General features: G+C 40.0%; 1 protein-coding gene across 2 annotated transcripts in view; it reads left to right on the top strand.

Moving 5' to 3' along the window:
• dctd (dCMP deaminase) overlaps positions 1 to 27,549 on the top strand; it is a 60,883-nt gene that overhangs the window by 11,347 nt on the left and 21,987 nt on the right. For both annotated transcript variants that reach the window (XM_059973825.1, XM_059973823.1), the window contains exons 3-4: positions 10,149 to 10,284; positions 19,593 to 19,709. In XM_059973825.1, coding sequence (XP_059829808.1) covers positions 10,149 to 10,284; positions 19,593 to 19,709 — 253 coding nt within the window. The remainder of the gene's footprint in view (positions 1 to 10,148; positions 10,285 to 19,592; positions 19,710 to 27,549) is intronic.

Here is a 27,549-nt window from a genome sequence, read left to right as displayed (position 1 = left end):
TACATTTCAAAAGCTAACAAACCACGGGGAGCCGCATCACAGAGATCAAAGAGCCGCAGGTTGCCGACCTCTGGGCTAGAGGAATGCTGAAGAAAGCCGAACACAAATCAATCACTGAAAAGTAACTTGCTTCTGGTGGAACATTAGTCAAAACCGTGTGTGGGTTGGGGACTACTGCTGGCCAGTCCTCTACCACATCATTTACTGCTCACAAATCAGGCACCAATCTCCACTTAACTCTTGCTCCTCCAATGAGTCACCTTCTTTTCTAGTCTGTTTATTTCTATAGTATAACTGATACTCCTCATATTTCTTTTCCTCTCTCAAGTATTTCATCTGTTCAATCCCTTCTTCCATTTCTCTCTGTGCCTGTTCCACCTTTATCCTTTCTGCCTGTATCTCCTTCCATATCGCCACTTTTTCCTTCTCGTATTGTCTTTTTTCCTCCTCATTATCCCAAACTTGTACTTCTCCCTGCATGTTTACTGTTCCCGTCAGCAGGGGGCACTGCTTAGGGGTTCCTTCATCATTATAGGAAGGGGGCTTTTTTGTTTTTTTCGCATCCAGGTACGGAGCTGAAGCCAGCTTCTCACGGTACCTTCCTCTCTCTCTAACAGGCTGTTTCTCCAGCACCTTAGTGTCTTCCTCGCTTTTAATCAATATTCTACCTCTCCTCCTCAGCCTTTCTCCCTCCATTCTGAAGAGTTTTAGCACTTCCATTTCTCCTTCTCTTTTTTTAAGGTATTTCAGAGACTCACAGTTCGTTTACTGGATAATATTATTTACTCTAATTCTATGCCTAGTCTATTGTCTATCTACCAGCGCTTTAAACTATATATTGGACTGTCCATGTTTCCTATTCTGTTCTGCCCATACAGACCTCTATTCAGAGCGGTACCCACAGAACTTTCTCTTTGCACCTCGTCTATTCAGACCCTTATCTCTTAAGGCGGTATCCACAAGGATTTTTTCTATTTTTCCTTTCCCTGCCAGTTCAGACCTTCGATTCATACAAAGCGGTATCCACAGGGATTTTCTCTATGCACCTTGTCTATTCAGACCCTTATCTCCACGAGGATTTTCTCTATTATTCCTTTCCCTGTCCGTTCAGACCTTCGTTTTATACGAAGCGGTATCCACAGGGACTTACCAACACCACGTGGAATTTTTCTTAACTTTTTATTAACTTATTTGTACTTATCCTCACTGCAGTGTTCTTGATCAATCCTCTGAGCCTCCTGTTAACCCCCAATTCTGCCAGATTCTTTGGACCGGAGAGACACTTCGGCAGTGGTTCTACACTTCTGAGACTCCAAGATCTCCCCAAAGCCAACAGAATTCTTAGTCCAAATTGTCGCAAAAAGCGCTTACCTTTTGTTTGGGTGCACCCTTTATTCTGTTAGCCTTGTGGGGGTCCCTAGAGGACTGGGAAGCGTCCCCAATCTGCCGTTTCCGTTCCGCGGGTCTCTTTCCGGTCCTGCCACAGTCGCCAATTTTGTTGTGGTTTCTCGTGCCCCACAAATGATTAGGAGATGCAGAAGATTCTTCAAGAAGGGTTAAACTTTAATTTGCAAATCAAAGCTGAGACAGTCATTGAGCTAGTCGCTGATTGCCCACCGATCTTTGGACATAGCATGTTTTATAGCAATCTCCTAGTTTAGTTGCATTAGCATATGCAATCGGTCTATAGTTGCATACCACACGTACATCCGCCGCTATTGTTTCTACCCATTGACTTAATCATGTTCTAATCTACATCTCTTAGCTACCTTTCATTAACACAACATTGTCTTCTACATTCTTAATATTTCATTCTCCTGCTAAATTGGGTACATGCATAGCAAATAGCAAACTCAGATTTTCTAATCTACATCTTTTAGCTACGTCGCATTAACACAACATTGTCTTCTACATTCTTAGGATTTCATTCTCCTACTAAATTGGCTACATGCATAGCAAATAGCGAAGTCAGATTACATAATTTACATCTCTTAGCTTCCTCTTAACACACCATTGTCTTCTACATTCCTAAGATTTCATTCTCTAGCAAATAGCAAGTTGCAACTTTTATACTCCAATACTTCCTAGTAAGATGTCACCCTCTGATTGCTGTCAGCCCAGATATGCATACAAAATTGTACTTCAGCCACTCCAGGTATCGCTGATGCTGAGAACACTCCCATTTTTTCCCCCAGCACCACCCATCATTGCAGCATTTGTTTACCTATTATCAATGACAGGAAGAATATAGTTTACATTGTGTTGTACTTATTTGTGTGAGGTGCAAAGATCTCACCTGCTGGTTGCATGCTGAGAAGCATGAGAACTTATAGCACATCCTTAGGGAATATTGCACTGAAATTGGCAATGAGTTTGAAGAGGAACGCTGAAAACATGGTTATGTGAAGTTCCCATGATTTTCTAAACTGAGTGTCACCCACAAACTGTTCTAATTGACAGAAAACTGGTCTGGGTCATCTTCCAGAGTCATAGAAAAGTACAGTACAGAAACAGGCTCTTTGACCCATCTAGTGCATGCTTGATCACTTCGACCTGTACCTGGACCATAGCCTTACCCTAATAATCATGGAGCTACCCAAAATTCTCTTAAATGTTGAAATTGAGCTTGCATGCACCACTTGCGTTGGCAGCTCATTTCACACTTTCACAACTCTCGTGAGTGAAGATGTTTCTCCTCATAAACTTTACACCTTTCATCCTTAACTCATGATCTCTAATTTCAGTCCTACCCAACCTCGGTGGAAAAAGCTTTCTTGCATTTACCCTATTTACTGTCAAATCTCCCCTCAATCTTCTACATTCTAAGGAATAAGATCCTAATCTATTCAATTTTTCCTTTAACTCAGGTCCTCCAGTCCTGACAACTTCCTTGTAAATTTTCTTTCCTTTCTAAATCTTTTTATTAATATTAATAATATGGACAGAATACAGATGATATATTGATAAAGAAATTACCAACATACACATTCCATTACATATGAAAAAAAACCATACATAATAGTTACAATATAAATGAGTTTACCAAGACATAAGCCATAAGATATATGTATGGTCATTGTAAATCTAAATATTTCATAATGTATAATATAAAAAAAACAGAAAAAAGAAAGAAAAAAACAAAAAAAATTTATATAATGCAAAACTAACTAATCTAATCTAATAACTATAGCTAATAAGTAATATAAAAGAAAAAAAACACAAAAGAGAAGGGAAAAAAAAGTGGGTTGTTTATAATATCTCACAAAAATAAGTATTCATCAATGCCGTCACTTCCGGTCCTCTCAAAATACATAAGCTAAAAGCTGGGAAATCAAATGTACTTGGCACAGGGTCATATTACATCATATGAAAATGTTGAATAAATGGTCTCCATAACTTTTCAAATTTAATAGAAGTCTCAAAAGTACCACTTCTAATTTTTTCTAAATTTAAACGTAACATAGTTTGAGAGAACCAATTAAATACAGTGGGAGGATCAATTTCTTTCCAATTCAACAATATAGATCTTCTAGCCATCAGAGTTAGAAATGCAATCATTCGACGGGCTGAAGAAGATAAATGCTGTGAATCTAACATTGGTAAACCAAAAATTGCGGTAATAGGATGAGGTTGTAAATCAATATTCAAAACCGCAGATATAATATCAAAAATATCTTTCCAATATTTCTCCAAAAATGAACACGACCAAAACATGTGAGTTAAAGACGCAATTTCAGAATGACATCTATCACAAATAGGACTTATATGAGAGTAAAAATGAGCTAATTTATCCTTAGACATATGGGCCCTATGTACAACCTTAAATTGTATTAGTGAATGTTTGGCACATAACGATGATGTATTAACTAATTGAAGAATTCTATCCCAATTCTCACTAGAAATACTAAAACTAAGCTCTCTTTCCCAATCCTGTTTAGTCTTATAAAGGGGCTCTGAACGTATCTTCATAATTATATTATAAAGTTTTGAAATAAGCCCTTTTTGAAAAGGGTCTAATTCAAATAAACTCTCCAAAGTATCTGAAGGCACAAAATTTGGAAACGTAGAGAGTACAGAACTTAAAAAATGTCTAATCTGTAAATATCTAAAAAAATGAAATCTCGGCAAGTTATATCTGTTGGATAATTGTTCAAAAGACATGAAACAATTATCTAAAAATAAATCAGAAAATCTTAGTAATCCCTTAGTTTTCCAAGCTGAATAAGCTTGATCTATAATGGAAGGGTGAAAAAAACAATTAGATACAATAGGACTATTTAAAACGAATTGAGTCAACCCAAAAAATCTCCGAAATTGAAACCATATACGCAATGTATGTTTAACTATCGGGTTGTCAATTCGTTTCGGCAATTTAGAAAGAGCAAAAGGGAGAGAAGTCCCTAAAATAGAACCCAAAGCATAAGCTGATACCGATTTAGTTTCTAAACTCACCCAACAAGGGCCAAAAGATCCACCCCCATCTTTCAACCAGCATAACAAATATCTAATATTAACTGCCCAATAGTAAAATCTGAAATTAGGTAATGCTAACCCGCCTTCCTTTTTTGTCTTCTGTAAATATGTTTTACCTAACCTGGGATTTTTATACTGCCATATATATGAAGAAATTTTAGAGTCAACATTAGTAAAAAAAGATTTCGGGATAAAAATTGGTATCGCTTGAAAAATATATAAAAACTTAGGTAAAATAACCATCTTAATAGCATTAATCCTACCTATAAGAGATAGAGACAGAGGTGACCACTTAGTAAACAAACCTTTAATCTGATCAATTAAGGGTAAAAAATTAAATCCAAACAAATCTTTATGGTTCTTCGTGATTTTGATCCCTAAATAAGTAAAAGAGTCATTAACTAATTTAAAGGGTAAATTTCCATAAATTGGGACCCGTTTATTTAATGGAAACAATTCACTTTTATTAAGATTTAACTTATACCCAGAAAACTCACTAAATTGAGCCAATAATGATAAAACTGCTGGAATGGATTTCTCCGGGTTAGAAATGAATTGTAATAAATCATCTGCATACAAAGATAACTTATGAATATCTGTCCCACGATTAATACCCAAAATATCCTGTGATTGTCTGATGGCAATTGCCAAAGGTTCTAAGGCAATGTTAAATAGTAATGGACTAAGAGGACATCCCTGTCTAGTGCCCCGAAATAGGCGAAAAAAGGGAGATCTTTGATTATTGGTAACCACTGAGGCTACTGGAGTATGATAAATCAATTTAATCCATGATATAAATATCGGACTAAAATTAAACTTCTCCAACACATTAAATAAGTAAGGCCACTCAACTCTGTCAAATGCTTTCTCCGCATCTAATGAAATCACGCATTCTGAAGTATCATGTGAGGGAGTATAAACAATATTCAACAATCTCCTAATGTTAAAAAAAGAATAACGATTTTTAATAAAGCCAGTTTGATCATCTGAAATAATTTTGGGTAATACCTTCTCCAATCTAGATGCCAGTAACTTAGAAAAAATCTTGGAGTCTACATTCAATAAAGATATAGGTCTATAAGAAGCACAATTAGTAGGGTCTTTATCTTTCTTCAATATTAGAGAAATGGAAGCTCTATAAAAAGATTGTGGCAAATTCCCTAATCTAATGGCCTCCTCAAAAACCTTACCTAACCAAGGGGAAAGAGTAGCGGAAAAAAATTTGAAAAATTCAACTGTATAACCATCTGGACCCGGTGCTTTCCCAGAATTCATTGAGGAAATAGCCCCTTTAATTTCTACATCCGTAATAGGAGTATCCAATATCAAAAGATCATCAGATGATAACCTTGGAAAATTTAATTTCCCCAGAAAATCAGACATGGTATTATAATCTTGAGGAAATTCAGATTGATACAGGGAGGTATAGAAATCTTGAAATGCCTTATTTATCTCATCATGATTAACTGTCAGATTCCCATTCTGCTGACCAATCTTAGTGATTTGACGTTTAACCAGAGCATTCTTCAATTGACTAGCTAACAGTTTACCAGATTTATCACTATGTATATAAAAATCAGATTTAGTTTTCATTAATTGATTTTCAATCGAGGATGTAAGTAATAAACTATGTTCCATTTGAAGTTCAACCCTTTGTAAAGCTCCTTACTAGGAGCAATCGAATATTTCTTATCAATCTCTTTAATTTTATCAACCAATAAAAGAGTTTCCATCTTGATACGTTTCCTCAAACCAACAGAATAAGAAATAATCTGTCCACGTATATAAGCTTTAAAAGTGTCCCAAAGTGTTCCGCAGGAAATATCATCTGTAGAATTAGTTGAGAAGAAGAAGTCGATCTGCTCCTCCATAAAGTAAATTTTCTTTGTACTCCTTCAAACTTATTTATACCTTTCCTATGGGTAGGTGACCAAAACTGCACACAATACTCCAATTTAAGCCCCATCAAAGCCTTATACAACCTCAACATAACATCCCATCTCCTGTACGCAGTATTTTGATTTATGAAGGCCAGTATGCCAAAAGCTTTCTTTATAACTATTTCTACCTATGCCACTATTTTCAATGAATTATGCACCTGTATAACCTTTTACCACACTCATCAGTGCCCTTACATTTGCTGTGTAAGACCTACCCTAATTGGTCCTATCAAAGTTCAAAGCTCTTGCACTTGTCTGCATTAAATTTTATTTGCCATTTTTCAGTGCATTTTCCCAGCTGGTCCAGATCCTTATAGTCTTCCTTGCTGTCCACTACACCCCCAATCAGCAAATTTGCTTATCCAGTTAACCACATTATCATCCAGATCATTGATATAGTTGACAAAAAACAAAGGATCCAGCATCGATCCCTGCAGCACTCCACTAGTCAGACCTCCAATCAGAGAGGCAACCATTGGCTACCACTCTCTGGCTTCTCCCACATAGCCAATGTCCGATCCAGTTTACTAACTTGTCTTGAATGTCAAGCGACTGAAGCTTTCTGACCAACTTACCATGGAAGACCTTGTCAAATGCCTTGGTGAAGTTGATGTAGACAAGATCCACTGCCTTGCCTTCATCAACTTTCCTGGTAATTTCCTCGAAAAACTCTTAAGATTGGTTAGACATGACCTACTATGCACAAAGTCATGCTGACTATCCCTAATCAGTCTCTGTCTATCTAAATACTTGTATATCTGGTCCCTTAGAATACGTTCCAATAACTTTTCCACTACTGATGTCGGGCTAAATGGCCTACTGTGTGCATACATCTACTGATGCTTCTGGACACATCATCAGTGATGTTCCTGGAATCATCGGGTGTTTCAGGTCTTTCAACATCATACATCTTCCTCCAGGTGACCCAGCCGGGGCTGATCAGACCCCAGCTTGTGTCCAGATGGCTAGCTACACATGACTCCATGGCTCCCCTCTCTTGAGCCACAGCCACCTGTGCTGCATCGGTGGACTGCGGATGGCTGTCCTCTTCCTCTCTCCCTCGATGCCTAAATTGCTATAGGCTCTAGCTAAGGAATGGGCTGCGAATCCCCTACAACCAACTTCCACTGGGAGACACCTCGCTCTCCATCCAGCCTGCTGGCAGTTGCTGACCAGTCTTGCATACTTAGATAGCTTCCTTTCCAAAGGCCTCTTCCAAGTGATCTTCCCATGGGACTGTCAACTCCAGCATCACCACCTGCTTCGTAGACTCAGACACAAGGACAGTGTCTGGTCGCAGGGTGATGGCTGCGATATGGATGGGGCACCTCAGCTGCCAGTCTCTTGCAGAGGTCAGGATACCTGCCAATGTTCTCTTGGCGGGTATTGGCTGCTCCCCAGTTCTTACAAAGGCAATGGTCTGCTTGGAGGGTCAGGACTGCTTCGCCAATTCCACTCCTGCACTGATGGCTTCAGCGATGGTCTTCAGGATCTGATCATGCCTCCATCAGTACCATCCCTCACCAAGTGCCCTTGTGCAGCTGCTGAGGATGTGCTCCAGGGTCCTCGCTTGGAACACAGTGGGCACGCTGATGACTCTGCTTTGCCCCATGTGTCCAGGTTTGATGGGCTTGGAAGCACATCATACACTGCCTGGATGAGAAAGTGGATGCGATGTGGCTCAGCTTTCCAATGCTCAGCCCAGGTCACTTTCCTCTCCACCGCATTCTCCCATCTTGTCCAAGCTCCCTGTTGCTTCATTCCCACCGCCTTGCAGGGTCTCCTCTACTCCACTGCTGCTGTTGCCTCCTCCTGAACTAGCTGGCGCCTTTCCTGCCCTCTGATGGTGTCCACTTGGGGAGTTGGAAAGGATCCTAGCCCAGCTCTGCCTCATGTGACCACTCCCACCAGCCTCCTGTGACGCAGCCTTTCCTCTGCTTCCTGAACAGCTTCCTCCGCCCTCCACTTCCTGCCGGTCCTCACTTGGATCCCTGCTCTAGCCACCTTCGGATCACTTGAGTCCCTGTACTGTATCACTTCTCTGGCTCTTGTAACTTTGAATTCCTCCTCCAGGGATTTGAAGGGCAGTTGCAGTTTGTTGTGGTGCCATAGAGTGTGATGCTGCTCAGGCTCTTTGACAGCCCCAGCCATCTCCTGAGGTGGTTGCGATGTGCCTCCTCTCTAAGATTTCGACTGTCGAGATCGGAACTGCATAGACGAGGAGAGGCCACAGGATTCTGGGAAGAATGCCATGCTGATACACCCAGGCTTTGAATTTCCCAGGTAGGCCAGACTTGTCCACAGATTTCAGCCAGCCATCCAACTCGGTGCTGGTCGTCTGAATGGATGCCGTGTCCCTTAGAGAGCTGTCAAAAGCCTTACCTAAGCTTTTCTGTGATGGATGGGATGGCTGAACCTGCAATGCTGAACCGGAACTTGTTTTCCACCTTGCCTTTCCTCAGCACCATAGATCTTGATTTGGCTGGTTTGAAACGCCTCTGGGCCCACTCCACCAGCTTCTCGAGCCCCTGCAGAATCCACCAGCAGCCTGGGGCTGATTCTGTGGTGACTGTGAGGTCTTCCATGAATGCCCTGATGGGTGATTGCAGTTGAGCAGAATTCATTCTGAGCCCTCTGTACTCTGGTTCAGCAGACTTAGTGAGCATCTTCATGGCTAGGGAGAACAGTGTCACTGAGTGCACCCTGTGATGATGCCAATCTCCACCTTGTGCCAGCTTGATGTAATTGCTCCTGAAGATACCCTCATCCTGAAGTTGCTGTAATAATCAGCAATAAGGTCTCTGATTCTGCTGGGGACGTGAGATAATTTCCTGGTTTATTTTTAGAGCCTTTCTTAAACAGAACAGCATTAGCTATCGCTCAATACTCTGGTACTTCACTTGTTGCTAAGAATGATTTAAGTATCTGCTCAAGTCCCTGCAGTTCTTGCATTTGTCTCCTACAGGCTCCAAAGGAACACTTTGTCAGGCCCTGGGGCTTAATTTGCCTCAAGACAGCAAACACCTCCTCTCTAATCTCTATAGGGTTCATGACCTCACTGCTGCTTTGCCTCATTTCTATAGACTCTGTGTCTGTCTCCCAAGTAAGTATAGATTTAAGATCTCCCCCATCTCTTTTCACTCCACACATATCATTCTAATCTTCCAGAGGACCAATTTTGTCCCTTGCAAATCCTTTTGCTCTTAATATAGCTATAGAATCCTTTAGGATTCTTCTATACCTTGTCTGCTGGGGCAACCTCATGCCTTCTTTTAGCCCTCAAGTGTTCTCTTGCATTTCTTATACACCTCAAATACCTCATTTGTTCCTACCTGCTGAGACCTGCTGGGCACTTCCTTTTTCTTAAACATGGCCTCGATATCCATTGAAAACTGGGCCTGTTATCTTTAACTTCTATTCTGACAAGCACATACCAGCTTTGTATCTCAAAATTTCACTTTCGTAAGCCAAGTACACCTTTACCAAAAAAACAGCTTGTCCCAATCCACACTTGCCAGATCATTTCTGATACCATTAAAATTGGCTTTCCTCCTATTTGGAATCTCAACCTGCAGACCAAACCTATCCTTTTCCATATTTATTTTTAAACCAATGGCATTATTAGTTTAAAAAGTCTAGTTGACCTTTTGATAAAGGCATGAACTGTGAGGCTACATTTTGTGGATTGAAGTTCACTAATACGAATGAGTGATCTATTTTTTCATTTAAATACAGGTTGGTGCTTGCATTGTCAATTCAGAAAACAAGATCGTTGGCATAGGATACAATGGAATGCCAAATAGATGCAGTGATGATTCTTTACCTTGGGCAAGAACTGCTAAAAATAAACTGGACACAAAATATATGTATGGTAAGTATTGTAATACATAAACATTGTAAAGCTCAGTAACTCCAGTATTAACTCCAGTATTTAATTTCTGTATTGAAACTGTTTAAAATTAATATTGAATTAAATTATTTGCACTTGCCAAAGCATGACTAGCCTCTTGTGAACCTGTTGTCTTAAGGATTACAGATATGGGATCTGTAGAAGCAAAGAGCAGTACTTTGTGTAAAGGATTTGATTCGTTTGAGAGAGGGTTAAGTTGCAGTTTATATAAAGGTTGCATTGGGCAAGTCATGTGCAATGTGCCTGGAAGGCCATCCATGGTGGAACCACACAGGACCAATGATGTCTAGTCATATTGTCCATCTTCAGTGTATTGTACCTAAGTGTGCAATACACCAGTGTCTTCCCTCTGGCTGTGAGATGACTTAACTCCCTGCCATCTGCCAGGTCACATGAAGCGCCAGTAGCATTATACTATTTATTTTTTAAATGTGTCTTAAATATACCTTATTATTTGTTAATTTATTTGTGGTGACATTATTTTGTGTTGTCTGTGAGTTATATATTCTATGTTGTGCACCATGGTCCAGAGGAATATAGTTTTGTTTGGCAGTATGCCTGTGTATGGCTGAGTGACAATAAGCTTGAACTTGAACCTGGTATTTTATTGAAGCTGATATGATTATTTTTTAGAATCCCAAAGGCCTAGATTGAGTGAACATGCAGACGAGGTTTCCAATAGTGGAAAAATCTAGGATGAGAGGGCACAGCCTCAAAATACAAGTACATTCCCTTTAAAACAGAAGTGAGGGGGAATTTCTTTAGCCAGAGGAATGGTGAATCATGGAATTTGTTGCTATGGATGGCTGTGGAGGCCAAGTCATTGGCTATATTAAAAGCAGAGGTTGATCAGTCCTTGATTAGTAATAGTATCAAATGTTATGGGGAGAAGAGATGAAATTGGGGTTGAAAGGGAAAATAGATCAGTCATGATAGAAAATCATGGCTGACTCGATGGGCTGAATGGCCCAATTCTGCTCTTCTGCTTTATGGTTGTATTATATATTTTTGTGTGATTGTAACCAGTAATGTTGTACTTTTATCTAATATTATATGTGATACTAAGATGCTGAATTTGATATTTTTTATCGTATTTTTGATTGAGTGGAGCATATGTTTTAATGTTGAATCTTAACTGTCTCCACTGGAGATCTCCAACGATGATCCAAATGCCAGGTTTGAGTCCACTGGTCGCAGCATGAAACTTGCATGAAGCAGTAGTCAATTTAGCAGGCATAACTCACTCTGCAGCTAGTCTTTTTAAAAATTTCATGCCAGCTTTGAGAGTAAATTGGGCTTAAAATATGGAATAAATGTATTACAGGATTATATAGTATTTAGGCTATCTTCTTGTTGGAATACAAAGTTCATCTCCTTGAAAATGGTTTTGCAGAGAATATTATAAGAATGTTATTTCTCCCTCTGAACTCTGATGTTGATGGTCTTGTACCTCTAGAAGACTCAGTTTCTTTTTCTAAACAGATTCAAAAGGATTTTCTTTTATTAACATATGCTTTGTGTCTGAAAGATTAAAATGATACATTGAGTAAAAGCAAATGGCTTGGTGCTTCTGTATTTCAGAAGTATGTTGAGAAGGAAAGAAAATCTAGATGTGTATAAAAACCTGTGTTAAATTAATAGTACTCTTTAGAAGCAAGCTTTTGTGGGCCATCAGTGATTTCTGTTGAACACACCATAGCCCGATTTGGTTCTTTATTTTTCCCAGTTTGCCTTGCCAAACTGGAGCATCAGACAGTGGGGTGGGGGGGGGCGGGGGTAGATGTGTTGATGTTTCAGGTTAAAAGCCCAAATCAGGACTGAGAGGGGGAGAAGTAGGTAGTTATAAAGAGGAGAGGAGGAGTGGTGCGACTTAGACCAGAGGTGGTTATTGCACTCGTAGGGAGTGAAGGATGATGGGCAGATTGGGCCAGTTAAGGGAGGGGTGGAGTTGGGAAGCAGAGGCAGGTAGATATAGCTGAAAGCAAACCAGTGGAAAACAAAAGAAGGAGGAAGGAGCTATGGAGGGAAAGGCAGAGATAGAAATAGCTGAGGAGGGCGTTAGGCAGGAATACAAAGGCTATTGATGCTGGAATCTGATAAATAAGGAAGGTCCCAGTGGAAACCACTGGATGAGACCTGAAGAACAGATGGAATCAGATGAAAGGTGGGGGTGTGGAAGCTGGTAAGTGAAATGTGTGGGTTGTAGGTGGATGGAACCATAAGGGGGTAAGGAATTTAAAAATAGGTGATATTGAGTTGGAAGGTGGATATAGGAAAGGAGACAAAATGGTAGGACCAGGGAAATATCAGAAGGAGAAAGGAAGGGGCGGGAGGGGGAAGCATGGATAAGTGTTAATTGAAATTGGGAAATGCAGTGTTTTTACCATTGGCTCATAAGCTACTCAGACAGAATAGGATATGCTGTTCCTCTAGTTTACATTAGGCTTCACCAAACTGTTTCTAAAATATCAAACTTTGTGGTCTTTTATTGACATTCTTTTTCCTCATCTGCTTAACATCAGTGCTTGAATTAATGTATCTTTTGCTGCGTAGGCTCCAACTTTTGTCTTTCTCTTGATTTGAAGCTATAGCTTGGTAACATCCATTTTTTTCCTCTGGTAAATATTGGCATGCACACTGCATTACTTGGTATAGTTTTTTTAAAAACCTTTTCATGTTTGCAGTTCTTTTGATCACAAAAGCCTTTTTGTCATTTTGGGTCAATACAAGTTGAATGGTGCTTGAGGTGGAGGCTGCTGTGCCCAAATCAGATTCTGAAAGGTATTTGTTAAAGACTGATAAAGGCTATTTAGTTTGTTCTCTCGTGCATCTAGTAAGATCCAACAATCCGAAGTAGTAACTGTGCAGGGTACTCAGATTCTGAAATTCAGTTCCCTGATGTCAAAGGAATCGAGTTTCCAAGGTGGAGTTCAGCACGTCCATGTTTTTATATGACACATTCAGCAAGTTCAACAGTTTCTTCTCCAAAAAAAACTGTCAAACAGAAGAATACAAGTTGGTGTGTGGTACTTGTCTAAAAGAGGATTACTTTTATTGATAGAGCCCAGCTTTTAATTTCATTACACTGAAATTCTCATGTAAGAAAAATTTTTTAAATTTTGAATCGGTTTTGATTTCTCCATTATCATTATCCTTGGGTTATCAGTGTAGGGATGAATTAGATTGCCTGTAACTAGTGTGTTCTTTTTTAAATTGGCAGAGGGGTTAAATAAAGGCTATGAGGGAACACAAAATCAAACTGTTTAATATTTTTTAATCTCAAGACATTTCCAAAGCAGTGTTATAATTGTCAGAGTTACCTGGTATCTGTAGAATAACCATGTGGATGCAGGAGAGGAAAGTAAATTATATCCAATGTATTCTCATCTGCTCTCTGTGTTCACTTCAACCTTTCAAAAACAACAAAATATTAAACTTTGTTTCAGAACTGCACTCTTAATTGCAGTTAGCTCTTAATTACAACTCGGGACATTCCAGAGTTTAATTCCGGTGCCATTCTGTAAGGAGTCTCTGTACATCCTTCCCGTGGAATGCGTGGATTTTCCCTGGGTGGTCCAGTTTCTTCCCGCAGTCCAAAGAAGTATTGGGTTGGTTACACGAGTGAATCTGCAGATGCTGGAAATAAATAAAAAAACACTGGCAGAAAAAAATGCTGGCAGAACTCAGCAGGCCAGACAGCATCTATGGGAGGAGGTAATAATGATGTTTCGGGCCAAAACCCTTCATCAGGAGTGAAGTAACATGGGATGGTTGAGGGGGGGATAAAGAAGTGTGGGGAGGGATAAAGTAGAGAGCTGGGAAGTGATAGGTTGGAGGGAAATGAGCTAGGCGGAAGGAGGAGAATTATGGGAAATAAAAGAGAAAGAAAGTTAGGGCTGGGGGGAGAGATATAGTGAGGGGGGAGAGATTATAGTGAGGGGGGAAAAAGAGAGAGAAAGAGAACCAGACTAAAATAATAGATAGGGATGGGGATAAGGGTGGGGGGCAGGGGTATCAACGGAGGTCAGTGAGTTGACATGTCTGTCCATGGCCTCCTCTACCATCAAGATGAGGCCACATGCAGGTTGATGGAGCAATACCTTATCTCCTGCCTAGGTAGCCTCCTTCTTGCCGGCATGAACATCCCACTCCGACATGTCTGTCCATGGCCTCCTCTACCGTCAAGATGAGGCCACACGCAGGTCGATGGAGCAATACCTTATCTCCTGCCTAGGTAGCCTCCTTCTTGCCGGCATGAACATCCAACTCACTGACCTCCGTTGATACTCCTGCCCTCTACCCTTACCTCCATCCCTATCTATTATTTTAGTCTGGTTCTCTTTTTCTCTCTTTCCCCCCCCCTCACTATAATCTCTCCCCCCAGCCCTACCTTTCTTTCTCTTTTATTTCCCATAATTCTCCACCTTCCCCCAGCCCATTTCCCTCCAGCCAATCACTTCCCAGCTCTCTACTTTATCCCTCCCAACATTTCTTATCCCCCCTCGACCATCCCATGTTACTTCATTCCTGATGAAGGGTTTCGGCCCGAAACGTCGTTGTTACCTCCTCCCATAGATGCTGTCTGTCATTTCGTGTTTTTTTATTGGGTTGGTTAACTGGTCACTGTAAGTAGTCCTGTGATTAGGTTGCTGGGACAGAGTGGCTCAAAGAACTGAAATGACCTACTCCACACCGTATTGCTAAATAAAATAAATATATAGAACATGTTAAGGCAGGATGTGTAAATATTATTCCATGCAAATTACTACAATTCTACTGCTGAATTTGAATCCTTTAAAGCAGAGGTTCCCAACCTTTTTATCTCATAGACCCTTACTGTTAACCGAGGGTCTATGGACCCCAGGTTGGAAACCCCTGCTTTAAAGACTCTGACAGCCACTTGTGTCAAGATGAAAATATAAATATTTATTACAAGATCCTGCCTCAGTGCCACCCTTTGAAGGCTCTTAGACTCTTTCTCCATTCTTTAAGAGGTCTGATAATTTGACCTCCAGTCACAACAGATTTGGTTAACATTTTGTTATATCTTTGGAGTGAATGACTATTGTTTTCCCATGTTAAATTAAGATAATCAGATTCTGGGCATATGACCTTTTGGTCACCCAACCAAAGAGCCTCCATCTCTAGCCTTGATGGAACTGGGTTTGAAACCATTTTACACACATGCAGTTTTAGTGTTTTTCTTGCTTGTTCTTTTAAAATAAATAATAGAAGAGCAGGTCAAGGTCATTTGCCCTGTTGGGTTTATATTGGTTCCTGGCAGTGTGATTTGATCAGCCCATTTTCCTGCATTTGTTGCCCATAATCCTGCAGGTTATTTTTGTTGAAGTGCCAATCCAAATTTACATTTGAATGATGTATTTCTAACACCCTATTTGGCAGATTCCAGTTGATGAGTAATTTTTATTACTTTTCCTTTCTGTCCCAGATTTTAATTTTATGAACCCCTAATCCTTTAGTTCACTAATGAGTACTGCTTCCATTTGAATATCCAATCTGCATCATTCATGGTGATGTATTCAAGGACACTTTCAACCTCTCATTGCTACATTGGAAGATTCCCACCTACTTCAAAAGGGCAGCAATTATACCAGTGCCCAAGAAGAGCAGTGTGAGCGACCTTAATGACTTGTCTAGTGGCACTCACATCTACGGTGATTAAATGCTTTGAGAGTTTGGTCACAGCCAGAATCAATTCCTGCCTCGGCAAGGACCAGGAGCCCCTGCAATTTGCCAATTGCCACAATAGGTCTATGGCAGACGCAACCTCAATGGCTTTTCACATGGCCTTAGATCACCCGGACAATACAAACATCTATGTCAGGATGCTGTTCATTGATTGTAGCGTAGTGTTTAACACCATCATTCCCACAATCCTGATCGTAAAGCTACGGAACTTGGGTCTCTGTGCATCCCTCTACAGTTGGATCCTTGATCGGTGCTGATTGATATTAATAACTCCTCCTCACTGATCATCAACACTGGTGCACCTCAGGGATGTGTGCTTAGCCCACTGCTCTACTCTCTCTCTATACCAACGACTGTGGCTAGGTATAGCTCAAATGCCATCTATAAATTTGATGATTTTTGTTGGCAGAATCTCAGATGAATACAAGGAGGGCGTACAGGAGAGAGATATTCCAGCTAGTTGAGTGGTGTCACAGCAACAACCTTGTCAGTGTGTCCAAAGAACTGATTGTGGACTTAAGAAAGGGTAGGACGAGGGGTCACAAACCAATCATCGTAGAGGGATCAGAAGTGGAGAGAGTGAGCAATTTCAAGTCCTAGGGTGTCAAGATCTCTGAGGATCTAGCCTGGTCTCATCATATCGATGCAACTATAAAAAAGGCAAGACAGTGGCTATGTGTCTTTAGGAGTTTGAGGGGATTTGGTTTGTCACCTAAGACACTCAAACTTCTACAGATGTACCATGGAAAGCATTCTGACAGGCTGAATCACTGTTTGGTATGGAGGAGGGGGCACAGGATCAAGAGAAGCTACAGAAATTTGTAAAATTAGTCAGCTCCTTCTTGGGTACTAGCCTTGTTGTATCCAAGACATCTTCACGGAGAGTTGTCTCACAAAGGCGGCATTGATCATTAAAGAAACCCCCCCCCCCCCCCCCATATCACTCGGGACATATCCTCTTCTCACTGTTATAGTCAGGAAAGAGGTACAGAAGCCTGAAGGAACACACTCAGCTATCCAGGAACAGATTCTTCCCCGTTGCCATCCGATTCCTAAATTGAACACATGAACACGGCTCACTTTCGTTATTTCTGTTTTTGCACTATTATTAATTCAACTAAATTAAGTATTTACACTTACTGTAATTGATTTTACTTATTTCCCCCTTTATTATCATGTATTGCATTGTGCTGCTGCTGTTAGCAAATTTCACAACATGTGCCAGTGATAATAAACCTGATTCTGATTCATGAATCTGTGTATATTAGAAAACATTTTATTCAGAGGAGAATAAACACAGCTTCTAAAGCCTAATCTTATAATAGCTTACTTTTGCTCTCTATTATATAGAAAATACATTTAAGCCAAAATGTAAAGATTTTAATTATTACTTATGGTTTGGCACCTTTTGGCTAATTTGATTTGTTTTCAAGCACTTACCTTTTTCCTAATTTTGACCAGTAGATGTCACTGTCATACCACGTTTTATGGAGAGAGGGGTTTGGCACTGCATTCTTTTCAAACTACCGTGTGTAGGAAGGGACAATAATACTGATTTATCAGCTTGAATGTGTTGTCCATCTACAACACAGTACAGCATCCATGTCACTGCATGCAGGAGTGGTGGGAGCTGATGAAAAATGCCCTTTGTGTTGCAGTGAAGTGGGATGGTTGAAGTTTTGCGGTCAAATCCAACACTGAATTCCCATTTTATTAGTTTATCGCTTCACTCTGTGAAATGATAGCTGAGAGCCACTTCCCCTGTCCCACAGCACCAAGTGACTGATGTCAAAGATCTGAATTGCCAGTGTGTAAATTGAATTGTGTAGTGCGGAAGAGAAGCTCCTTGAGTCGTAGATTGCCACAAGATGTGCCTTGCAAAAAGTGAGAATATGAAACCTGGAATTTTCAGTCAAGGAATTGCTACATTTAGACCTTCATCCCTTGTTAATCATCAAGCAGGAAGTTAGGACTGACACTTGGAGCTCGACTTATCTTTACTTTTTTGGAATTGTACTGCGGAAACAGACCCTTGGTTTTTGATGTCCATTCAATACCCTTTTATGGCATGGCATTTTAACTGCAAATTAAAATACATCTTAAATATTATGAGTGTACTCGATCCAGTTCCAGATTTCAACCACCCTCTGGGAGCAATACAAATTCTTTCTCAAATCTCCTATCTCGTAACAGAGGTCCATGCCCTCTGGCCACAAACACTTCTGCTATGTGCAAGGTTTTTTTAAAACTATGTACTCTTTCTATGACCTTCATAATTTTGTATACTTCAGTCTGGTCAATCCTTGGCTTTCACTACACCAAAAAAAAACCCCATCCCAGTTCTCCCTTCTGCATCACGTCTTTGGCCATGCATTCTTATCACCAATCCTCCTCTTCCCATCCTCACCAGTGTGTGGCACTATAATCCAGTGATTTGTAAAGACTGAGCTGCTACAGAGCTTGTTGCTAATGTTTCATTTGTAAGGAAAAACTGTCCGGAGTGGGTTTAGTGTAACCTGTTTGGAATATATTAAAATAGATTAAGCTAGATTAAGAAGTGCGTTCGTAGGGTCTGTAGTAAGGAACTTTTCCCTGTAAAGGGTATAGTTTTTGGTAGAAGAGGTGGCAGGTTTGAGAGAGACATATTGAAAATGGTCAGCTCTTTTCTTGGCCCTCTTTAAATGGTATTGGTGTTGGCACATTAAAAAAAAAGTGACTTTCAATGTTTAGGAGCTTTATATAATTTTTACAAAACATATTAGTGCCTCATTCACAGTTGTAAGCCTTGGGAGTTTTGTTGAACTTGTGGCAACATACCGATGACAAAGTCTTACTGTTGCATTAAATCTGATACCCAGACTTGGAGGGTTAAGGAGAATGGGACAAAGATGAGATGCCTTCACTATCATTTCATTTTATTGGTTTTAATATTTAGCTAGTTCTTCTATAAGTAACCTATCAGATTCATCAACAATAGTGTTTTTATCTTTGCTTCCTTGTTCATTTGTGGAATGTGGGACACTGTTGACAATGCTGCTACTCACTACCCTGTTTGGTTTTGGGAGTTGCATGCATTGTAGTCATATTGAGTAAGGATGGCAGATTTCCCTGGAGTAAGGGAGAGAGATGCTGAATGATTGTGGATTCTTGTTTTAGTGAGATAGAAGGGGAGTAATTGGTGGGGTTGCAGAAGTGCAACACAGGTGTAGAGTGATGGATCCCTTTGGGATGCTGATGTGTGGCGGTATGTCATCTAGAAAATGTGCTTGTGTCTCTAGGTAAATATCCAACATTTGAAATTTTCTACAAATTTGTATTTTCTATGCATTATAACAGTAGCTGTACTTCCCAAATGAGATTCAGGGCACTTTGGGGTATCTTGACAGGGGTTGTGTGCACATCTCTTTTGAATAAAAACATAGGGAACTGGTCATTTGATCTTGGTTGTGACTGAAAGCTCTCTTTAATCACGTACGTGATCAGGATTAATTGTGTGAGAAGTTGTTTGGCTTATGAATCTTATTTTTAATTCATGTATGGCTTTTTATTTTCTGTTCCAGTTTGTCATGCGGAATTAAATGCAATTCTGAACAAAAATGCTAGTGACGTTAAAGGATGCACGATGTATGTGGCCTTATTCCCTTGTAATGAATGTGCTAAACTCATCATCCAGTCAGGTAAAGATTTGCAGTCACTCTGCTTTCGATTTTCTTCATTTGTATACCAGCGTTCAGCTCAATAACTCATTACAAAGCATGTATATTTTTTAAACTCATACCCTTTGTCTGATTGAATCATACTATCATTTTGCAAAAATTATCTGTTCCTGTCACCAGACAATGTCAGGTTTCCATTGACTAATTGCTACACTGTGCAATTCTTAACATGTTTTTTAATTTAAATCAACAACCTTCTAAAGCATTGGCTGCCAAGTAAAAACACCGCAGAGTGCATAATTAATGTGAAGATCTTACGCTGTGAAGACCCTAAGCGCACAATGAAAGATTAATGGAGAAATCTATGGTTGAAATTGATTGTGTTTGCAGGTGACCATCTTCTGCTTCATTAGAGATGCTGATAATCAGGATAAATTGGGATCGCGTTCTCCCTGTCATCCTTGTTTGATTTGTTTCCCTATCCCTCTTAAATCGTGCTGATCTTTTGTATTGTTGGGAAGGGAAAAGAGTAGGTGTCACCTTTCTGTAGTCGATCCAACTGGCACATTTACAACATAAGACCATAACACCTAGGAGCAGAATTAGGCCATTCAGCCCATAGTGCCTGCTCCGCCATTCCATCATGTCTGATTTGTTAACTCTTTCTCCTGCCTTCTCCCCATAACCTTTGACGCCCTTATTAATTAAGTACCTATCAGCCCCTGCTTTAAATATATTTATTTTGATTAGAATACAGTGTGGAACATGCCCTTCCGATCCATCAAGCCACACTGTCCAGCAATCCACCTATTTAACCTGTTCATCTTTGGACTTTGGGAGGAAATCAGAGCACCTGGAGGTAACACGTGTGCATGTTGAAATGATGTGCAAACTTTCTTACAGAGGACACCAGAGTTGAACTCCTCATCTCTGTTCTAAAGGGGCATCCTTTTGAGGCTGTGCCCTCTGTTCCTAGATTCCCCCATTATAGGAAACATACTTTCCAGTCTACTCTATCTAGACCTTTCAGTATTCAATAGGTTTCAATGAAAATTTCTTCTCCCCCCCCCCCCCACACCATTCTTCTAAACTCCAATGAGATTGCAAATTATGACTATGCATGTACATCAGATAGTAAGTAGCAGGTGCCATGGTTTACCCATCTCCTTTATAATCTCCTTCTTTTCTTCCTCCTTCTTCTCAATGTCCAAAGAACCCTGGTTAAATTTGTCCCTTTTGTGACCTGGCTGAGGTTGACAGACTTGTATCCAAGCAAAAAGCTCCTGGTTTTTAATGCCCTTTAATAGCCAGACTTAGTTTAATCCTTCTGTCAACTTGAACCAGTCTGACCATTCTCCTCTGACCCCTTTCATTAGCAAGCCATTTTCACCCCAGAACTGCTGCTTACTATACGATTTGTTTTTCACACCATTCTCTGTAAGGTCTAGAGACTTGTGTGTGGAAAATCCCAGGAGATCATCAGTTTCTGAGATACTCAAACCACCCTGTTTGCAGATATCTCATCAGCCAATCATGTGGCAACAACTCCATGTAAAAAAGCATGCAGACATGGTCAAGAGGTTCCATTGTTACTCAGACCAAACATTAGAATGAGGAAATCTTGTGATTTAATTACTTTGACAGGGAAAGATTGTTAATGCCAGATGAGGTGAACCTCGAAATGGATAGCCTATAGCCTCAGAAGACCATGAACATAAGCTCAATGGTCACTTTATTTAGTACAAGAAGTATCTAATAAAGTGGCTACTAAGTGTATACATGGTGCTAGGAAGAATAGAAACAGTTAATCCAGAGCATTATTTCATAATAGATCACAGCTACAATACTCTGAGATGCAGTTTGCAGTAATGAGAGGTAAGTTTCAGGCTGATGTCGGAAAGCATTTCTTATCTGTGCATGAAATAGTCCTTTGACTGCTGCAGTCATATAATTACATTGAGTCTGCAGCAAAGAAACAAGCCATTTATCTCAAGTGGCTAAGCTGCTGTTTATCCTTCACAGGAGCCTCCTCCCATCCCTCTTCATTCAGTCCAATTAGCACATCCTTCCATTCCTTCCTCCCCCATGTGCTTAACCAGCCTCTCCTTAAGTGCATCAGTGCTGTCTGCCTTAACAACTACTGTGACAGTATGTCCCATATTCTCACGGTTCTAGATAAAGAGGTTTCACTTCAGTTCCCTGTTGTATTTATTAGTAACAATCTTTTTACTTATGAACACTAAGTTTTGAGTTGTGTGCAAGTAAAAACATTTTATGCCTACTATCTTCAACTTTTTCTGAGTACTTAACAGGTCATTCAGACCCTCTCTTCTGTAGAGAAAAGAACCCCTACTCTTTCCTGATAAATATAACCTCTCAATTTGCAATCCTCTTTGTGATTTTTTTTCCCTTTCTACAGTGTCTGCATATTGTTTTAATAACATAAAGGTCAGTACACCATGCAGTCTAACCAAGTATGTTTAGTTTCTCTGCTTTTCAGTGTGGTTCCCCAGTGCTATTCTTTTCATGGCCTTGATAACCTGAATTGCAACTGCTCCCAGTTTTGTATATTGGTAGCCTTAACCTCTCTGCCCTTTGATGCCATTTAATATCTTGTTATCCAGATACTATAGTCTTCTTGTTACTCTGAGCAAAATGTTACCTCTCACATTTGATGTGTATTGAAGTTCATTTTTCAATTGCATGCTCATCCTGAGAGTTTAATAATAGCACATTGCTATTTGTTGCATCCTATTTCAGTGTTAACCATTTTCCTCCCTAATTTAAGATGCTCTCAAATTTTGAGATTATGCTTTGATTCTGTTCCCAAGGTACTAATGTAAATTCTGAATGGGAATAGCATTATCAATAGTAGAGATGGAATACTAAATCCACCTTTTTTTTTCTTTGTAATGTATTTTGGATCTTATCTGCTGATTCCATATTCTCTGACCTTGTGTACTTCTATTTTGGGGTATTGTTATTGTTTGAAAATAAAACTATACAGCTGTCACAAACTTTTTGAAAGAAATTAATATTGATTGACCAGAACATCTTAAATAAGGAAATGGCATTTTCATTAAGTTGAGACAGATCCTGGCAAAGATTGCCCAGGAACAGATCAATCCTTGCAGATAGAGGAATTCTGTGGAACCATATTAATGATCATTTGGAAGGCCAGGGAGTAATCAGATAGGATCTACCCTTCACATAATCATGGTAGCTCTATCTGACCAATTTGATTGCTATCTTTTTTAAAAAAAAGTCTAAATATTGATGAGGGCAGATGTGATATATATGGACTTTATTGTGGCCTTTGTCAAAGGTCCCACATGGGAGACTGGTAACAGAGGATGGTTCCTGTGGTGGGAGAGCCTAAGATCAGAGGATACAGCCACAGAATTGAGGGGAATCCTTTCAGAACAGAAGGATTTCTTTAGCCAGAGAGTAGTAAATCTGTGGAATTCATTTGTACAGATAGTTGTGGAGGCCAGCTCTTCAGAAAGATTTAAGGCAGAAGTTGATAGATTCTTGATTAGTCAGAAGGAAGGAGATTGGGCCTGAGAGGGAAAATGGATCAGCCTCGATGAAATGGCGGAGTAGACTCGATTGGCCAAATGGGCTAATTCTGTTCCTATATCTTATGGTCTTATGATGGTAGTGGATTGTTTTTATGATTGCATGCTTGTGACAATGGATGTTCCGTGCAGATTTTTCTTTGGAAATGTAATTGCAAATAGTTTATTATCGTCACATGTACTGCAATGCACTAAAAAGCTTTCGTTTGCATGCCATCTGGACAATTTCTGAATGGTGTTGGCAGTAGGAGGTATGATCATTAGGTTCACAGATGACAATGAAGATTGCTGAAGTTGTTAGGATGGAGAGTGGTCTTGGACCATAGGATGAATCAGTGTGTTGGTGAAACAGATTGCGAAATAAGAAATGGAATTTAATACAGATAAATGTAAAATGATACATTTTGGGTATACCAATGAGGGTAGAATATAAACAGAATGGTAGGATCTTAGGGGATATTTGAGAAATGGAGACCTTGATGTACAAATCCAAAGATCCTTGAAGGTGTCAGCGCATGTAGATACTGTAGTTAAGCAGGCTTATGGGATATTGGCCTTCTGGAGCACCAAATACAAGTAGAGATGTTATGGTCCAAACTTCATAAAGCCTTGATTAGACTTCCGCCAGAGTACTGCACCATTTCTGGTCACTATACTACAGGAGAGATATGATTGTGCTGGAGAGGCTGCACAGGTGATTAGCCATGATATTACCTGGGATGGAGTATTTCAGTTGTGAGAGGTTGGCTTGTTTTCCCTGGAGCAAGGAAACTAAGAAGGATCATGATTGAGGCATAAGAACAAATTTATGAAGGTTATAGGTAGGGTAGACAACAAGAGAACTTTCCCCATAACAGAAGTAGATGAAATTTGAGATTTAGGGCAAGGGTTAAGAGATTTCTAGAAGATCTGAGAGAATATTTATCTTCCAGAGAGTGATGAGTACCTGCAGGATACTGCTTGAGGGAATGGTGGAAGTTGAGTTGCTGACTGCATTTATGAAGTGCCAACGCAATCACCTGCATTGCCTAGGTATAAGCAGTTTTGGGCTAAGTGCTGGAAAACGTAATTAATAAGGATTGGTGTCTACTGGTTGACATGGACATGTTGGGTTGAGTGGTCTTTTTCTATGCTATTATGCTGTATAAGTATACATTTTTCATTATATTTAAGCTTGCATTTTTGAGTAAAGGTTGTACTATTTTTCATACTTGTAATACATAAACTAAAATATTCTGTCCATCATTAATGACTGAATTGGAATGACTTGAGGTAGAATATCTCCTGGGGCGCTGGGTAATTGGGGACAATCAAGCTTCCACTTTATGTTCATTTCTAACCCTCCATTTGTTTACTGTTGTTAGCTGTAAATTATATCTAAAGCTAATAGAATCATTTGACACTTCTTATTAATTAGTTGATGGATTAGTATGATTTTAAATTAATTAGCAATTACTTTGGTTGTTATTTATGCATGGTGGATACTTATTTAAGGCAGACTGGATCCATTTATTAGCTTCCTGCATCATCTGTTTTTATCCTTGTTGGTAGCCCATCTATCTCATAGCTGTACAACACAGAAACAGGCCCTTTGGCATACCAAATCCATGTTGACTATCAAGCAAACATTAACACTTAATGCTGCATCTAATTTCATTTTGGGTTTCCCCAAGTTCTGCCATTACTTACTTCTTAGAGACAACTTAGTGGCAATTAATCTACCAACCTGTACGTGTTTGGGATGTGGGGGAAAACTGGAGCACCTGGGAGGAATACACAAAGTTACAGGGAGGATTTGCAAACTTAACACAAATAGTGGCGGTCAGGATAGAAACCAGGTTGCTAGAGCTAAGGCAGCAGTTCTACCAGTTTCATCACTACACTGCTCCATCTATATAGCCTATTGGGTCCGTTTGTTTTCCCGAAGGATGTATTATGTAATTTATCGTTTAAAAGGTAGTTAGCTGTGTTTCCTTGGATTTGTGGTACCTTGCTTTTTTACTTAATTTTGTTTGACGTCTGTCATTGTAATTCTTCTGTGCTCTGCTGCTACCAGCTTTGCACTTCTGTTTAAATCTCCCACTGTGTTTTCACCCAATGCTTTCAAGATCTTGTATGGTATTTAGACCTGTTGCTCTGTCTGGGGTGGAGGCCTCGTTTACAGAAAATCAATACTACCTGGTATGATAGAATGATTGGTGGAATTATTGAAAGAATCAGAATTGTTGTAACAGTGCAGGAGTCAATATAAATTCATACAGTGCGGAACAGCCCTTCAGCCCAACTTGTCCATGCTGATCAAGATTCATATTTAACCTAGTCCCATTTGCCTGCTTTTGGCCATATCCCTCAATCTTTCCTAGCCACTTAGCTGTCCAATACACTTTAAATGTTGTCAATGCATCTGCCTCAACCGCTTCTTCTGGCACCTCATTCCGTATACTGATGACTGTCTGGGTGAAAATGTTGGCCCTTGGGTTCCTATTTAATTCCTCCTTATACCTTTAATCTATGACCACTAGTTCTTGATTCACCAACCCAGACTGCACATTCACCTGATCTATGCACCTCTTGATTTTTTTGCCTCTATAAGATTGCTCATCATTTTCATACACTCTAGTAAAATAAATGGCTCAACCTCTCTCTATAACTCAGCTCCTCAAGTTCTTTGTAATCTTTGTAAATCTCCTCTGCACAGTTTCCAGCTGGATGGCATCTTTCCTATAACAGGATGACCAAAGCAATATCTCAAATGCAGCCTCACAAGCATCTTGTACAAATGCAACATGACATCCCAAATGTCTATACCCAATGTCCTGACTACAAAGTGAAATCCAATAGCATGAATGACAGCACCTTCTATGCCCGCTTTGAAAGGGAGAATATAACTACAGCTGTGAAGATCCCTGCTGCACCCAGTGACCTTATGCTGTCTGTCTCGGAGGCAGGAGGGTGAACCTTCTAAAGGCAGCAGGCCCCAATGGACTGCCTGGTAAGAAGGCTCTGAAACCCAGCCAACTGACGGAAGTAATCAAGGACTTTTTCAACTTTTCACTACTGCTGTTGGAAGCTCCCACTTGCTTCTAAAGGCCAAAAATTATACCAGTGCCCAAGAAGAGTATTGTGAGCTGCCTTAATATCGTCCAATAGTACTGACACCTACGGTGATGAAATGTTTTGAGAGATTGGTCACGGCCAGAGTCAACTCCTGCCTCAGCAAGGACCTGGAGCCACTGCAATTTGCCTTTCACCACTATGGCAGCCGCAATCTTAGTGGCTCTTCACACGGCCCTAGATCACCTGGGCAATACATCTATGTCAAGATGCTGTTCATTGGCTATATCTCAGCGTTTAACATCATCATTTCTACAGTCCTGATCAATAAGCTGAAGAACCTGGGCTCTGTACCTCCCTCTGCAATTGGATTCTCAATTTCCTAACCAGAAGACCACAATCTGTGCAGATTGGTAATAATAACTGCTCCTCGCTGATGATCAACACCGGTGCATCTCAGGGATGTGTGTAGCCCAATGCTCTACTCTCTCTATGCCCATGACTGTGTGGCTAGGTATAGCTCAAATGCCATCTACAAATTTGCTGATGATACAACCATTATTAGCAAAATCTTAGATGGGGATGAGAGGACATACAATAGTAAGATATACCAGCTAGTTGAGTGGTGTTGCAGCAACAAGCTTGCACTCAGTGTCAGTAAGACCAAAGAGCTGATTGTGGACTTCAGGAAGGGTAAGATGAGGGAACACAAACCAATCCTCATAGAGGGATCAGAAGTGGAGAGAGAGCAATTTCAAGTTTCAGGGTGTTACGATCCTTGAGGATCTAACCTGATCCCAACATATCGATGCAATTTTAAAGAAAGCAAGACAGTGACTATATTTCATTAGGAGTTTGAGAAGATTTGATTTTGGTTTACCTAAAACACTCAAACTTCTATAGATCTACTGGAGAGCATTCTGCCAGGCTGCATTACTGTGTTATATTGGGGGGAGGGGGGGGGTTGCTGCTGCACAGGATCAAAGAAGCTATAAAAAATTGTAAAATTAGTCATTTCCGTCTTGGATACTAGTATCTGTAGTATACAAGAGATCTTCAAGGAGCAATGCCTCAGAAAGGCGGTGTCTATTATTAAGGTCCCCTGTCACCCAGGGCATTTATGTACGTGTATGTGTGTGTACACACTAATTGATTCACTTATTTCTTTCTATATTATTATGTATTGCATTGTACTGCTGCTGCTAAGTTAACAAATTTCATGACATATG

This window comes from Hypanus sabinus, chromosome 7 (assembly GCF_030144855.1).
Source record: "Hypanus sabinus isolate sHypSab1 chromosome 7, sHypSab1.hap1, whole genome shotgun sequence".
Taxonomy (NCBI): domain Eukaryota; kingdom Metazoa; phylum Chordata; class Chondrichthyes; order Myliobatiformes; family Dasyatidae; genus Hypanus; species Hypanus sabinus.
This window is presented reverse-complemented; position numbering and strand designations above follow the sequence as displayed.